The following is a 17,391-nucleotide window of genomic DNA, read 5'->3' on the forward strand; positions in this document are numbered from 1 at the left end:
AGGTCCAGTGCTCCTCAACTGCTTCCTTATTTCAGCAATACAGCTCTAATCATTCATCATCAGTCACACACATCCTGTCCTCACTCCTAAATATAGGCAGTTCTCCTTTTTATGTGTGTGTGCATACATTCGACTGTCAGTATGTGTCTGCACATGAGCACTACAGTCCGTGTGTGTGTGTGGAGGAGAGGTGTGGAGAACCCAGCTGAAGCTGCTGGAATTTCCTGCAAATTTATCTGGTCCCTAAATTGTTGAAAGAGCTGAGTTACAGCTGCATGATTATAGCAACAGCGATAAGTCAGGATTTTTTTTTAAATCACTCTGATCATAATTATTAAGCATAAATACATGTTTTTCCTAATGGGAAATCACCATGTCAGCTCGGCACTGTTGCAGTATTTCTACGACGGGTGTTATGATCTCTTCTTTCCTGCATGATCCTGATGGATTAGGAGTAGTACTGTATAATTTGTTAATAACAGATGTGGCGTTTGCAAGACCCAGATGAGACAGAAGCACATCAGGTTTGATCTTCATCATATTAGTATGCAGGATGCCCAAATTGCTCATGCATAAGTTTTATTATTCTGAGCTTGTCTAAGATATCTGGTTTGAAAAGAACATTTCCAAATGACACGTACACCACATCGTGTGTGTATGTGTGCGTGTGCATGTGGAAGACAGAGCCGCTCTACTGTCATCATTCAGTCTTTTCATTTTGTCTGTGCTGAGAAAGTAATTTCTGTCACGTTAATGCATTCTTTGGTCACGTGGAAAAGAGATGGGAAAAGAGACGAGCTGCTGCACACTGAGTGAATGTGATCAGTCACAATGTCTGCAAGTAAAAAAAAACTGAGAAACTAACAGGAGAGCAGTCAAACTGACTATACTTATAGCATTTCAGCTCATGTTGTCTGAACAATAATTCAGTTCAATTTGTGTAGTGTACAGTACAGGTCAGAGGTGGAGGTGAGGGATCGTCGTGACAACCAAGAAAGGACAGGGCTGAAAATATGAACGTAACGACTAAAGGAGTGAGAAACGCCATGATGCTTTGACTCAAGGCGAAGAACTTAAATTAATATCTGCAGATAAGTATCATAGTGCAGACAATTACAAACCAAACAACAGTACAACGAGGCAGCCCTGTTTTGTGTGAATGAGATTACTGCTTTGATTCACTGCAGACAAAATGGCCAAACACCACAACACGGGGCCTAAAGCAAGGTTAGTGATAAACGGATATAGGAAGGAAGGAAGGCCCTTGGCGTGGAGGCGTTTGACCCACAGGTTGTCTACAATCAGGAGTACGCACATATAAATCTGCATTTACCATCTCCACCACCTCTCTTTTAGGTTCATTTGTGGGGAAAAAATAATCACCGTTTTCTGAACTACAGAAAAACACAGACTCTTTTAAGGTGCCATATTATGTGTGACTCGAAGACTGTGCACAAGCATAAGCACATCTTTTCCACAGTTTTGTTTTGTCCACATTTCTGGGCATTTCTTGTCCACCTGTTTAGATTTGATTCATTTAAAACAGCCTACAGGTGTACATTAATAAGGCAGACCAACAGGCCCTGCCAAGTCACCATCTGCAAACAGGACAAAATCCTCAGTCAAGCTTGACTGAAGGCCATGGCTGGGCTTTACTTGCCTCATCTGACAAGTGGGAAAGACCAAAGAATGACAAAAGCACAAGTAAATCAGAATGACCTAAACATTTGACTGTTTTTTGATCTGTTAAAATCAGTGTCACACAGGAAGACTTCTGACTGCATTTATTTTGAGAAAGCAACAAGACTGACAACAGACTTCAAAACCTACTCTATCACCTACCTGGTAATGTAAAGGTCAGTTTTTAGTAATGACAATGTTACAGTGTTCCTTATTGTGTATGACTGTGCTGAAACAAGCCTGTGTCCAGGTTAATGAATAATTTCAAAGTCCACCTGCTGCTGGGGAAATGGAGAAAACTGGCACCTGCTGTGCCTGTGTCTTCATTTTTACACATCTATGCTTCACTTTAGCCAGACCAGAAGCACAGAATGTACTTCTCTACATGAAATGCTACAGAAATACACAACACACACACACACACACACACACAAACACCCCTACTGGCTGAGGTATTATATTGTTGTGTGGAAAATTGGGCTGGACATCCTGTGCTTAGTTCTGTGCTACTGTTCGCTTGACGCCAGGTGAACCATCACAGTGTGGGTGTAGTTGCTGTGGTGTACTCACGGTGCAGACTGAGGGAGATGTTGATGACTCTCTCCTCAGTGAAGCTCTTCAGATTGGGGATCTTGGCACATTTGAGGTGTGTGGATGCAGGGGAGTCTCCTACGTGGATCCAGCAGACAGTCTCCTGGGCGTAGAGAAAATCCATGGCTGTGGTTTGCTTGGTGCTGGTGGACAGCAGGCTGTTGACTGTAGTGCCGCTCAGGGAGGTGGCCTGGATATTCTGGGAGTTGGCGATCAGCAGGACAGGCAGACGGTCTACTGGCACTAGAAATGCAACAAGGACATGGTAAACAGGAGGAACGTGAACAGAACATCTGTGAACGCTGGTGTAGATTCAGTGCTGTTGTTGGCTGCTGATACAGTACGTACCATTCAGAGCGGTTGTCTGGCTGGGACAAGTAGCCCTCCACACAGGAGCAGGGGTAGGAGCCTTCAGTGTTGGTACAGGACTGACTGCAGGTCCCATACACAGTGCACTCATCAAAATCTGAACCACAGAAGCAGCAGATGGTTGTTTTAGTCAGTGAAAATACAAAATAATATCAGTGCAAAAATATTACAGTGGATAAAAGAAACAACAAACCCTTCCACAGATGGTGGTAAAATGCTGGTACTTTAATTTTGCTTAACCAACAAAAAATATTTTTATGTAACTTTGTATCTCATGCACAAGTTTGTTTTTGCCAAACTGAGTTTGTCACCCTTTAATGGTGTATTATTTTGTTGCACAAAAACACCATTATATAAGTGAGTTTTGCAAAGTGTTACTCATCAATGCTGGCCACTCCTCTGTAAACTCAATGACTTCTTAAACTCCAGGGTTTCTAAACAGCCTTTTGTGGGAAAATGCCCCACACTCCCAGGCCCCCTGAGCTACCCAGTGTGTGCTCTACATTCAGTTTAGTTTCTCAGAAACCCGAGTAAACACGTTGCTGCTGAAAGAACTTCAACGCAGATGTGGTGCTGTTGGACAGGTGAGCACATAAGCCACACAAGCTGCCACACAGCATTCCATGCAGGGATAAGATGCAAAGATAAAGCAGCATAAGGATGATGTATGTGCTATTTTTCCATTGTGACTTATTGATTACACACAGCATCTACTAACTAATTAACACACACTAAACTACAAGTACCACTGAGGGCCGGTGGGTGGTAAGCGCTAATAGGAACTCACCTTTACATGTCTTTCCATCCGGGCTGATCTCATAACCACTTTTACAGTAACAAACTGGTCCTCCTGGAGTCACCGCACAGCTTTCCTTACAACCCATGAGCGAGCAGTTGGATATAAACTCTGAAGAGAGACAGAAAAGGGGAGAACATTGGGTGTTTATTCATGTTTCTTTCCCTTAACTGACATTGTCATTGAGCTGAAAACACAGCACCAGTGGTCATAACTGGTGCTGGAGTTGCACATAATTGCATAATAATACATTAAACATATCACTCTAAACACATGCATAGATTATACTGTGATCACTCAGGCTTCATTGATCCTGGCAGGAGACACAGAGCTATAAGGAGCAGGTGCTGCTGAAGCTGTTCACTTTATTTATGGTTTAGTAGGGTGATGATGTGCTTACAGGTTTGTTTTTTTTTCCAATTGCTAACACACAACTTTGACAACAGGACTCATCGTCTCTAAACACTTAACGCAGTTCACAGATCTACACACCCAAAATGTATATTACACACGCTGCACAATGAAGCACTACATGCAAACCTACAAAAACACTTATCAAAGTCAGACTTTTGTACAAATGCCACACACTTTATTCACATTAACCGACTATTTCCAGGAAAATAAACACTGCTGTGCTGAATTCAAAACACATTTATCTTCAGAGGCCTTTCACTATAACAGGATTCTACAGGGAAAGGCAGCTGAAGTGCACAGGAATCTGCACGAGGCACAAATTTCACTACGAAGCCAAAGATTTTGTTTTCCTTTCACAGCTAATTAGTGTTACACATATTACAGCTGTGCAAATAATATATCTATAGAGTAAAAAAAGGCGGGGAGGATAAAATAGGCCACATCATGCTGCCTCGCTGGGTCTGGCCACAGCACCTCATCAGCACTGCAGCCAGTGTGCTAGACTGCGACAGAAGAAACACCTGTTACCAGGCCAGATATGTCAAGTTTCAAGATACTGCTGTGTATTTCAAGAGAATCAGCTGTGTATATTGTAAATGTACAATAAAGTGTAATTAGTTGCATGTATTGCTGTGATTATAGTTAGCATGGCTGCAGGTTAAATTCAACCCATTTTAGCAAAGTGAGCTTCCAGAATAAGAGCTCCTAAGACATCTCCAGCTCATCTCACAAGTAATAACAGCAGCAATATCTTATGGCTTACTATTATACCGAGTACGATCTCAACCCATATTGCTGAGTGCCAGCAAAATGCAAATACAAATCTAGAAAGAAAGAGTTTCATTTATTAATTGCTGAAATCATAATGCGACTTTCTTGTTATACATCACTGAAATAGTGTTCTTTCTAACTGTGAAGTGATTTTAAGGTGGCTTGTGCCTTTGAAGAAAATAAATATTAGACATAAAACCTCTGACTGAAAAGGCCAGAGACTGAGGAACAATCAACAAATACTTCTGTCCTGCATTCACAATCAATACCTTCCTAACCCCAACCCGTGGTCTGTTTGCCTACGTACAGTACATATCAAACACAAAAGGTCACAGACACTCCAATTGCACCTTCCGCTCCGCTGGCCGACTGCAGAATCTCAGCAGAGTTTTCAACAGTGCGCTTTGTATCCTGTGAGATCTAACTCAAGAAACTGTGAGTCACAGACAAGCAAACACAGTCATGTCAAACCAGACTTGGATCTATCACTCACAAATGATTCACTCTGCCCAGAAACACAGACAGACAATTCACACTAGCACAACACCTCCGGGAAAAAAGGATTAGAGAGGGATCAAGAATCTCTTCTTTAAGGCGCCATACTTTCAGGATAAAAGCCCACAGTTCTGCACACGTTTTTACACTACTGACCAAATCAAGTTCCTAAACCAATAAGAGCACAGAAGCACTTTCAAACAGCTACAACCTGCTGAAAGAATATCAGCCAATTTCTCTTGTTTTGTGCATTTTAAGCTACAGTATTATATCAAACTTTTTAGTAATCTGTTCTGTATGAGTATAAAAATCAGATGAGTTACTCCCTATAACCAGTGTCCTGCTGCCAGACCCTCTACAATGCTTTGAATACTGCAAATATTACAGTTGGCCAACAAGTCAGCCTTCCTGCTGCGCTCTAGGAGCAACCACAGTTCAAACTAGACATCACTCAGAGAGCGCAGACCTCTGCCGAGGAGTCCCTTTTCCCCATAATGCCATAAAAGCAATATTCCTATGATAGTTTGATCCTCATAATGTGATTGCTTGACCTGCTGCTGGCATTTGGAATGATGCTGATATTGTTATTAGTTTGGAAGTTATTCAAGAAAAACTATAGACATGACAGACATTCACTTGTTGGTTAAGGGGTAGAATGGGGACTTCAGTGAGTGGACTATGGGCAAAGTGATGAAGACGTCACATTTCAGCAAGTTTGTGTTCTGTTTGTTCAACATGTGTTTGATAAACTGCTCATACAGTCTCCACTACTGATTGTTGCACTATGGAGGCACTTCACATCCTGTGCTCTCCCTCTGCCCAGCTATGAGTGCGTGTCCTCTAAACAGAGCCAGACACAGAAAAATACAATAGAAAAGCAAAGTAGGATGGTCCACGTCAACCCCTGACGTTATGCCAGGTGACGTAAGCTCAGGGTGCACCGCTTATTATATTTCAACAGTGGAAATAGCTATAATGTGCAGCTGGAAAACCGACATCCTGACTGGCAGAACTGCTCTGAACGAGATGTAACTGCTGCTAACAGAGCTAGCTAGGTCAGATAACGGGCACTTGTATCTCCAAAAACGCCACAACAAATTCTAAACTGGCATCACTTGAATAAACTGAACACATATTCTCAATTTTAGTGGTTACTCTGTCACCTGGAAAAGTGGAAAAATGTAAAAAAATACCAGTCCTAAAGATGAAAATGTTAACAGCTTTGACTAATAATGTGTACTTACAGTTCTTCATAGATGCACACAAGTCACACTACACCTATTAGTTGCACTTGGATTCATTCCTGTGCACTGCAGCACAGTCAACCTTTGCAGCACTCACAATGATGAATAGTCTTTTAGAAAAATCCTGTATCAAAATTATGGGACAGATCAACACCAAAATCTAAACAACTGTTCTGTAGGCCATACCATAACTCTCCAAAAAATTTCATTAAAATCCGTTCATTACATTTTGAGTTATGCTGTTAAACACACGCTGGCAAAAACATTGCCCGCCATCCTTGGCGGAGGTAATTACAGACAAGCCAGGAATTTTCCAAAACAAGTCTGAGCATCGAACAACTGAAATGTGTTTAGAAAACCAACACTGGCAATAATGTAAACAGCCTTCCAAGATGCATACTGCAAAATATTAATTCTGGAGGAAATAAAAATGTATGAAACGCACTGCGAGACACCTTGAAAAACACAAGATGTAGGTTACAGGTGTGCGCACACACACGCACACATAAAGAAATCCACTGTCCTCAAAGTTCAGCCAACCTGAAAGTACATCTGGTTCTTTTGCACAATCAAGTTCCATCTTCTTTTTGCACAATAAACTCAATCAGCACATTAAATTCTTTAGGCTCATCATAATTTACTTCCTAGTTTCTGGGTTTGAAATGGAAGCTTCCCTAATTTGACGCATAAACAGAATGAAAGGGCTTAATGGATGTCTTGCTTTACATACAGTACATCAGGATACAGGATGTCAAACATACAACTGATTGCGTCTCCATTTAGCATGTAAAACTGCAGCTTGATGAAAAACAACAACAACACAGAGCATAGCACAATCCAATGTGGTAAATCAATCTGTTCCTGTTACTTCTCCTGTTATTTTTCAGTGTGATGATGCCAGAAGTGAGACAGTAGACTAGTGAACAGAAATCCAGTCAGGCCTCAGAGTCTTAGCACAGGTATAAGAAATGTATTATTAACCCCTTTTCACACCAAACATCAAAAATTCCACTGTCTATGATACTGAATAATATGCACTGTCCACATTTCCACAACCATCATCTGGCAACTGAATTCATAATAGTTCAATTTGCATCAGGATCTGTCCAACTCAGCACAGAATCCATTGGTCGAGGTGAGAGACAACAGAACAACAGAAGGTGGGGATGTGACAGTGATACCTCTGCAGTGCGGTCCTTCATCCCAGCCGTCAGTACAGTCTGGGGCCCCGTTGCACAGTTTGCTCATGTGGATGCACAGCTCTGTTCCTCCACACTGGTACTCATTGGGAGGGCACCGTGACACAGTACTGTGTGGACCTGAGGAAGACAGACACGGAGAGCTGATAAAGACAAAACGAGAAGCCGTATTTCCAAAGACAGTTTCCCCGTGTCCTTATCCTTTAACAATCTAAAGGAAATCTTCAGAGGGTTACTGTTATGGTTTCATTTTAAATACATTTTTAGTGTAGTTATTTATTATATCTAGAAATTCCAAAAGTTGTTTGGCATATGTTTATTTCATGTGGTGTATAAAACAAATCAGACAACAGATCATTTCTGCAAGGAGGCTACATATATCTATGGACACCATTTTTCTAATTATTTTTAATCTAACATTTACAATATAACCCAAAACATAGATTCTTTTTAGTCCCATTTTTATTCAGTACATGTGTATTTGATTAAAGTGAAAAATGCATTCCTGAAAGTGTTCAGATGATTTCACAGGACTGCGTCTCTGTCAACTTACTAAAAATCGCTCTCTCTGCTGGAGCTTGCAATAAAAACAGCAGAACTCTCAGTAGGCAGAGACACAAGCACAGTGTCACATCAAAATGGATATCGCTGCACCACCTTATCTGTGAACACAGCTCCGGCTGGGCCACTCCACACATACTGTTGCAGGCAGATTTGATTGGAGCCATGAAAGCGGTGCCATGTTTACATAGTTTTTTTTAAGATCAATTTTCCTTTTTGCCTTCTCTCTTTGACTCCTCCATCCATTTTATCCCAGCTATAAAAAAAATAAAAAGCAGAAATGATTTAAAATCAGTCTACAACAGTGGCGTTTCATTCTGCCAGTGGATGACAGATTTCCTGGCAGGCAGCGAGCACTATGCGAGGCTGACGACATATTTGTCAGGACGGAGCAACACAGAAATGTTTCTCTGCCGCGTCCCTGAGTGAGTGCACATCAAACTGTCTGTTCCTTAAAATCTGTGGATGGCACCGCTGTGGTGGGTCTCATCACAAGCCAGAGGTAACCCACGGTACAGGAGGTGTGCAGCAAACTGTCAGGCTATGAACACACTAAAAACAGAAGACATAAAGACTGACTCTGACTCTGAAACATCCCCCCTGTGCTCACACTTATTGGGACCAGTTTAGACAGAATGTTAACTGACAGAAGGATTAAATATAATCACTTCCTATTCCCTCATCAGGCAAATACATGACAAACAGCAAAAGGGCAAGGATCTGCACCAACTTGTACTTTTAATCTACTAAAATCTCTTATCTAGTAGACTTCTATGTTTTTCCCAAGGGGTGTTTCACTGCTTCACCTGTAAAAAGTCTCTACTCATCCTTCTCACCAAACTAGACCATAATCACCACATAACTGCATGCTGTTGGACTGAGATTCATGGGTTCATCTTATTCTTCACAGTCCAAGCACTGAGTGTCCAGTACAGAGAGATAAAATGATATGGGCCACCATCTATCACACTATCTTTTACACTCAGGTTCCCTGCAGCCTAAAATGAAGAGCATCCCAAGAAACCTCACAAGAACATATTGCACTTTTATGAAATATAACAAGAACCTTCAGGCAAAGGAGCAGATGCACTATAATCACACAGCAAAGGCCATGTATTTAATGAGTGAAGAAACTGTTTAGACTATGACAGAGTAACTAAATTCATAATGAGACAAGAGACATCAGGATCTGTACTGCATGGCTCAGCACAGAGATTGATCACATTTGCTGTGTGGTAATCAAAACTGTGTGTTGTAATGTTGGCAAAAACAGAAAGCTTTCACATTTTTACAAGTTGGGAAATTCTGAGTCAGGGACCAACTGACAGCTTGTGCCGTCAAGCTGTTTTTTCTTTTCCTCACAATAGCAAATTCATTTCCATGTATCAGACAGAGTAGAGATTCTAAAATGAAGTAATCTGTTAAAAAAAAAAAAGCAGGCATGCTTGTTAGCCTCTGTTCCCCTCTTTTCAAACACTAGTGGTTCTGTTCCTTTAACTTCCCAATACTTTTGCTTTCCACTTCACATCTAACATGGATTTACATTCATCTTTTCCTCTTAACAGGCAGAACCACAAGACAGGAATCCAAAGAGTCATTGTAGCAGCTTAAGATGGGCACTAGGGAAAACTATCAGGAACAACAAACACTATTATCCCAGCTGGGCCTGGCCAAAAGGAAACCTACTTTATATACAGCATTTATACATCAGTCCCAGAGACAAAACACCAATAACAGATATTTTAGTGTAGTTGCATTCTGGCCTGACCTGTGCCAGGTGGAGGACCCTGGAATCCCTGAGAAAGAAACCATAATAACTGTGGGGTAATAGGAGTTTGACCAAATCCCTTCCTCCTATAAGACAAAGTTTATGCAATTTTAACTGATTATAAAAATGAATATATTGCTAAAATACTTTGCTTAGCAAAGAGGGATTTTGTCCTCAGCGGCCTTGTTAAGAAACTCTTTTCCTTGGATGACGTTCCTGCCTTGTGACTCTGACCAGATCCACAAAAAGACAAATGACTCAACACAACTCTCTCCTTAAGTCCAGCCAGTCTGTGGGTTGCCCACAACCCTGTGCTGCATCTTCACTCAGTGTTAACCACAGTGATTGTTTTAATAGGATTTGTGTGTTTGCAAAAGTTATTGATCACACCAGCTGTATTTGTCAGGACACTCACAGAAACATCCCAGTGTGTATGCTCAGAATAAAATGCAGAGGCGTCTGGTTACTTCTGAAATGTGGCAGACAGTGTGACATTTTTGGTAACAGATGAGGAAATCAACCGTATTTACATGGCTGTGCACTTACTTGAAGCAAGAGGCAGGAGGAAATTAGCTTAGCTTAGCATGAAGACAGGAAGTAGGGGAAACGGTTAGCTCGGGTCTCCCCAGAGTTCAAAAACCTGCTTATCAGTAGTAACGGTGTGGTAACCTGTAACAATCCCACAGTAAATGCCAGTCGCCTGACTACTTAGCAGTTCATGAAGTCACAGTTTAAATGGCCAACGGATTAAACAAACATTTAGAGGTCTTAGGAGGAGCATTTTTGAACTTTGGAGAGAACTCGGCTGTTTCCCCTTGTTTCTTTATGCTAAACTCCCCTGTATATGAGCAGCTGCTGGTTCTAGCGAGCGTACAGACATGAGTCTGGTATCAATCTGCCCAATGAATTCGCAGCAAGAGACTGTATTTTCCTAAATGTGGACCTATACCTTTAAATTCCACATTTCAAAATACACTTATATACTGGAACAAACAGAACTCAAGACGTTAAAGAACAATAACAGATTATTTCTTATCTCGTAGTCAACTTTCACTGACTGAAGACTAGATATCACAATGCATGATGAGAAAACTTTCTTCTCTTTTTTTGATGTACTAACTTTATTTGAAACCGATGACTCTCCTACACGGCTCGTCTTTCCCTGCCTCTGTGGAAAGTCTGTCACGCCACCTCCTCCTCAGTCTCTCTCTCTCTCTCTCTCTCTCTCTCTCTCTCTCTCTCTCTCCTACTATCAATTTTCCTCCAACATCTGTTGACCCATTTACAGTAAGTGTATAGGAGGGAGGGTAAGATGTGGAAAACAAATGCAGTGAAAAACAAAAGAGTGAGAAAAGGCAAAGTGGAGACATAGTGTAGAGGACTGAGAGGAACACCTCGTCCACAGGAAGTGAACTTAGCCCAACAAGGCTTCATTCTTGTGCAAGCTGGCAGTGGTCGGCGGGGCCGCAGTGGAAAAGGCACTGCTAATTTGAATTAAACTGGGTCTCTTATTCAACATTCCTCTACTTTGAGGGAGCCATGTCCAAACTTTTTTTTTTTCCTAGAGAAGTTTATACTCTCCCTATTTCTCTACACAACTTGTTCCAAAGTTTATTGGTGAGAGGTCTATGCAGCTTAGAGGGTACAGCTTTAACTGCTCTGCCTTCTCCATCAGCGAACCATGAGAGCTACAGTATCCTGTGCTAGTGGTTAAAAACTGAGGGTCAGGACTTGGCTGTGGTTCCAAAGCTTATTTTTTCTGCTACATAGACTGGCGACCTGTCCAGGGTGTACCCCGCCTCTAGCCCACTGTTAGCTGGGATTGGCTCCAGCCCAGCATGACCCTGTTCAGGATAAGTGGTATAGATAAGTGGGATGGATGATGTCACACAGACATCAGCAGGTACCGGGTCACAATTCACTTCTTCCATAAGTCTGTCTGACTTAACAGATTTGTCTGAGGATGTAAAAACAACTTTAATCTCACTCCAAATCACAAATTGCAGTACAATAAAGGAATCAGGCGAAACCCCATTTATATTAATGAATATTTCTATGAAGACATGATGAATACTTTTCTGCACCAATTCACCATTTTTCCTCTAAGCATCTAAACAAGACTACTGAGACACTTTGCACAAGTGGAGTCTTTAAACCACTACACAGAGAGGTAAATCACACGAGGCAGGTGGTGAAGGAGCGAGTGAACTAAGGCCATTGTTTGGATCACACAAATCAGCTATGACCCCCTACAAAGCAAGCCGAGACAGTGTTGTAAGCAGCATCACGTGTGAAGCCTGACCTGAACCGTGGCACGGCCACATGAAGGGAGAGCTGGGGAAACAGTGAGGGCTGTGGAGGAGGCACAAAGTGGAGGGGGGTGTCCTGTTTAAGGACTAATATTTTAAGACGCATTCCCCCCGTCTCCTTGGATCCGAAATACTTTTCTAACTGCAAGTGTGTTTTTTCTTTCTCTCACCAGTAACATTTCTGCTGAATTATTCATCCCAGAAACTCTCTCTTCTTCTGTGTTGTGCTGCCCAGCTGACTCAGAAAGAGTCTAGATCTGGGTCTAGATCAGGCCCAGAGCTTGTTAGGTTGTGGGGATTTTCCATTCAATACTTCATGCTTTCCCTCCACATGCTAGTCAACACGTAGCTTATTCTACTAATAACAAAACTGGCAAACAAATAACAAGATGCCGCCAGTACAAGACCAAACTATGAAAGGGAGTTTAAGTGAGTCAGAATGGAGCCGACTGTAGAGCAGCGAGGCTGCCCACTGCCTTGAGTTTACTGTACGCACTCCAGAAGCTTCAGCATATAAAACAATAATAGATACAGAATGTACAGCAGCACATTCTACTGACAAGAAATAGATCCCTAAAATACGTCTGCAGCTATTGACAGAAATCAACCATCAAGATACAGATGAATAATTTAATACAATGATCCATAAATATACCCCATGAATACATACTTCAGTATTTCAACACTTCACTGGCAGCAGCTCTTAACTCTGGGTTTCCCAGACCACTGATGGCCATGTCCTCAGACCGACAGGCCCTTTCTGTGATGCTCTTGGCCCTTATGACACATTCTTGGGCTGAAAATTTGAATCCTGACCCAGCAGCCCCGAGGCACACGTTGACCTCCCTCCTCATCTGCCCTGACAGAGAAACAAAACTCCAAACTATTATGACACAGCACTAAAAAAAGCAGCAACAACACCAGAGTTTATGCTAAAAGAGGACAGAGTGCACTGTAATAAAAAAAAAGGCAATAATGTGGGTCCTAGAAAATTCTTCTTCTTATGTGAAAAAAGTGAAATGGAAACCATGATAATTCACATCTACAGGATTTTCTTGTTATTTTAATTTTAGTGTATAATTTCACTGTATGTTTTTGTAATTTTATTGACATATCTATGTATTTTATAAAAACTGTAAAATAAACAGGAAACTTGTGTAAAACAATTTTTTTTATCTTTATTTTTTACAGTAGCTGTTTGTGTGATGCGATGTTTCTACCCAACAGATCACGGGCAGTAAACGAGTAAGCACAGCAAGGGTTCTGACAGCTAGCCTATAAACACCTCACTGCAGGTGGAAGGCAACACATTAACCTGCCTGTGGGTGCCTCGCAGATACTAGAGCAACTGTATTTTCAGCTACCTAGATTTTCTTTGTCCAGGTCATTTTTATACCAATGTAGTTTATTATAACCATCTCTGGCTCAGACCCTGGTGGCACACCATGTGCCCCTCTCTGCACTTGATAGTTGGGCCTTTGGGACTTGGCTCTCTGCTCACCCCTTTCCTTCCAAGATATCAACATCATATTTTCATTCTCTTCTAGGGGGGGTTTCTGGGGTGGCTGGCAGCATGACAAACAAAGCAGAGAGGCTAAATCCAGTTCTTGAAAGCACAACAAACTGAGCCTTCTCCAAACGCAGCAGTACCACTGCTCCTCAGCACAGACAAACCACTAAGCAAACAAATTCTATCAGCAAAATACACTGCAAGATTCATAGTGGAGAGAACCACCAGATACTCAACCTGAACCCAAACAGACTGAACCTATGTCAATTTTGGATATACAGTAAAAGAGGAAAAGTAAAGAAATATCCACAAAGGAAACCAGTGGTAGAATTTAAAGAGGTTGTCATTCATCCCACACACGTCTTACTGTAACCTTATGCATAACTATCGCTTACTGAATACGGTTTTAATGTAAGTATTCTATTTCTGAGACTGAACAAACTCATTATTTGGTTCATTTGCCTCTTGTTTCGTCACAATGGCCTGAGGATTAACTTAAAACTATTAGTGCTATGCAAGTTATTCTTGTAAAACAGGAGAAAGAAAGCCCCAGAACGACTCAATATCTGAGAGGCACTTGGTCTGTTTTGGCTGAGTTTCTACCCGTAAATCAAGAGACTAACTTTAATGGTCACAAATTATGCCCCAATTCCCTCTCCAGACAGTCATTCTTGTTTGTTACGTGGAGCATTAGAAAACTAATTCAAAGGACAGACAACTAATTAACATTTTGAAAAACAGCTATTCAAGTGACAGGAGAGGCCCAAGGGGGTCGAAGAGTAGGTTGGGAGTAATCGTCACTGTAAGAGCCAAGAAACCCGAGGAGACTGAAGTTAAAGGAGGAGAGAAGCTGTGTCTACAATAAGGCACTCAGGATATAGTCATATATTACTCCTTCTAAGCAGACATAAGGTGATTTACCATACAGTGAGGAAGCACAAACCAAGGCAAAGCCAGATGTTTAGCATCTGTGTGTCCCTTCAAGATTCATGGTGGGGCCTTTGATTACCCATATTACCATATTATTAGTATTGTCTGTGTCCCTCTTTCTCCTGCATCATAAATCCCAGTCTCTGCCTCTTCTTGTCCTCCCCTATGCGTGCCTCTGGCCTGCCCTACCTCATCCTGCAGTGAGCTCTGCTGAAATTACATAATGGTCCGTTTTAAAATTTAAACCCCTGACATGCTTTTCTTGGCTGAACACAGGACGGGCTCTCTTGTCCTGATTCGGGGGGCAGCTTTGCCCTCTCTTTGGCCCCAGACTCAAACCTCATCTAAAAACAGCCAACTGGTGGTTTTGTGCACCATAATAGCAGGGGCAACATTCATGATTTTAAAAGCTTTTGATGTATTAAATTAAGCTAAACTATATGAGCAATGGAAAGCATTTCAAAAGGTGTTGCTCGTTGTAATGAACCAGCACAGTATTGTGCAGCTACCTTCAGCTCTCCAGAGGATTCGAGCTTCTTTCAACTCGGTCTTGGTGCTGTTTTTGAAGAAAAACCTTTAAAAAGGCAACTGCACACAACAGCAACTAGCTACAGTAACTAAAGCTGAACTTGTCTGCAACTACACATAGGTGTCAACGCGAGCCTATGCAGCGAAGGGGTTTATGGGTGAACGTAGGATGCTGATGGTCACAGATGGGCCGATGCACGCGCCTCCCAAATCTCAACTACACAGTGTGCATGGATATTTATGTTTGTGCTAGTGACTAGTAAGGAACACCAAAGAAGAACACAGTGTAAAGCTTCTTTTAACTTTGCCTTCGACTGCTGCTTTATTGGCGACATGAGAGAAACAAAAGAGAAGAGACACAGTAGCCTGAGATACTGGAGTGTGCACAAGGAGAGTCTCTTTCATGTTAAGCAAAGGTTGCTTTCTTTCACATGTCGATGGCTATCTGCACTGGGTGGTGGCTGCTTTTGGTAGACGACAGCAGCAGAATCAAACAGATCACTTCCTCTTTCAAATCTGCACAGTATATCCACTGGAATTGAGTCAACTGGCTGGTAAATGACACCACTGATTAGCTTCTGTGGGTGAAACCTCTGAGCAAGTAGATCAAAAGATAAAACTCGCTGAATTTTATTTATTTTCAAGTCAGTCTCCTTTTTCTTCTTAAGACAACAGTCAGTGAGTCACATGTTACATCATGAAAGAAAGCCAAATTGGCTTCATCTCCTATAAAATTAGCTGCAGCCGAGGTGAGAACTGTCTGTGAAACTTATTACAGGCCAGGGGCAGGGGACGTCATTTTCAGTGTTACACTCTTCCAGGGCACATTCGCTGCACATGGGGATATTTCAGGACACCACTAATGTCTGCAGCCTGAGGACGTGGAACCCACACCCTACAGTTCCTCGAGGCTATGGGCCAGACAAACTGTTTTCACATTTATACTCATGGAATTTTAAAATGCACCACAAATACTGATAACACCAATACAGGTGGTCTATGAGTATATCTTCATTATATGGCTTTCAAGTGTTCATAAATTAGGAATGCAGTTCAAAGTCCTATATATAAAGGTCATATGCCCAGACAAGCGTTTTGTTTTTGTTTTACTCAGCGAGTATCCATCTATGCCAGTCTGACCCAGCACCCCGGGGTATAAAGGACAGCATTGTGGGGGTTACACAGCAGGGTAAAGCAGCTGCACTGGACAGTGGCTGACTTCACTGGCAACAGCCAACACCCCAACAAAGGCCACTGTGAAGCCCCATCCACATGAGCGAATACATAAACCTCTCTCATGCATCTTTCAACCAGAAGCATCTGCAAAAGTGCCTTGACAAAGAGCACATTTATCACAACAATACAACTAAAAATGTTGCTCAGTATATGGGTGGCATACTTACAGTTTGGGTTACATGTCAGAAAACCCTCTGGTTTGACAACATGGTATTTCAAACTGTTTTTATTTCCAGACCTGGTGACAACTTCTCCAGGTCAGAGAAGAGAATATCCAAGGTTTTATGGCGAGCTACAAAAATGCTTATCAACCATCTTTAAGGCTGAGATTCATTCAGTGCTGCTTTGCAACAAACATCACAGCTTTTTTTTACAAATTTAATCAGATAATCTGATAGTAGAGAAGAGTAGAAAACACAGGAAGACAGCAGGCACTGAAGGGAATGTGGTTGATGTTGTGGTGGATGTTGTGGTTGTGCACAGGTTGGCTCCTACAACACTTGTCACTAACGAGCTCAGGCAAAGCTACTGATTAAGTTTTTAGTTGTTTACAAGTCCCATGAAAATCACCAGACTTATTCTTTAATTTTAATGATGCACACGTCCACGATTCCAATTAAAACCACCATGACAGTCTTCTTAAACTTCTGTACTTGGTCATACCTAAAGTAGCAGATAAAGCTTTACTCCCACTTTATTTACCTCGTTTCCTTTGTGACGTACTTGGTAACCTTCCTCAGTAGCAATCTTACTCCTAACTTACTTATAGAGTAACTTCTACAAAAACACCTAAAGATAAAAGTGGCATTTGCTTTGTCTGTCTGACTCACTTCTTGGGTTTTATGCTCTGACACTGTGTAAAGTCGGGTCCCTCCAGAGCTCCCACAACTGTTGTTTTTGAGAGATTTTGACATAATCTAGAGGGAGTAGCATGAGACAGTGGATGGAAACACTGTTGTTTTTGTCGCAGATGGAGACATAGAAGGAGGC

General features: G+C 41.7%; 1 protein-coding gene across 1 annotated transcript in view; it reads right to left on the reverse strand.

Moving 5' to 3' along the window:
- Window positions 1-17,391, reverse strand: part of LOC109956302 (low-density lipoprotein receptor-related protein 1-like) — an 86,488-nt gene that overhangs the window by 54,298 nt on the left and 14,799 nt on the right. Inside the window, exons 3-6 of the mRNA XM_020593298.1 lie at window positions 7,542-7,679; window positions 3,428-3,547; window positions 2,626-2,737; window positions 2,251-2,531 (exon numbers count right to left, since the gene is read on the reverse strand). Of these exons, the coding sequence (XP_020448954.1) occupies window positions 2,251-2,531; window positions 2,626-2,737; window positions 3,428-3,547; window positions 7,542-7,679 (651 nt within the window). The remainder of the gene's footprint in view (window positions 1-2,250; window positions 2,532-2,625; window positions 2,738-3,427; window positions 3,548-7,541; window positions 7,680-17,391) is intronic.

The sequence above is a fragment of the Monopterus albus genome, unplaced genomic scaffold (genome assembly GCF_001952655.1).
Source record: "Monopterus albus unplaced genomic scaffold, M_albus_1.0 scaffold18.1, whole genome shotgun sequence".
NCBI lineage: Eukaryota > Metazoa > Chordata > Actinopteri > Synbranchiformes > Synbranchidae > Monopterus > Monopterus albus.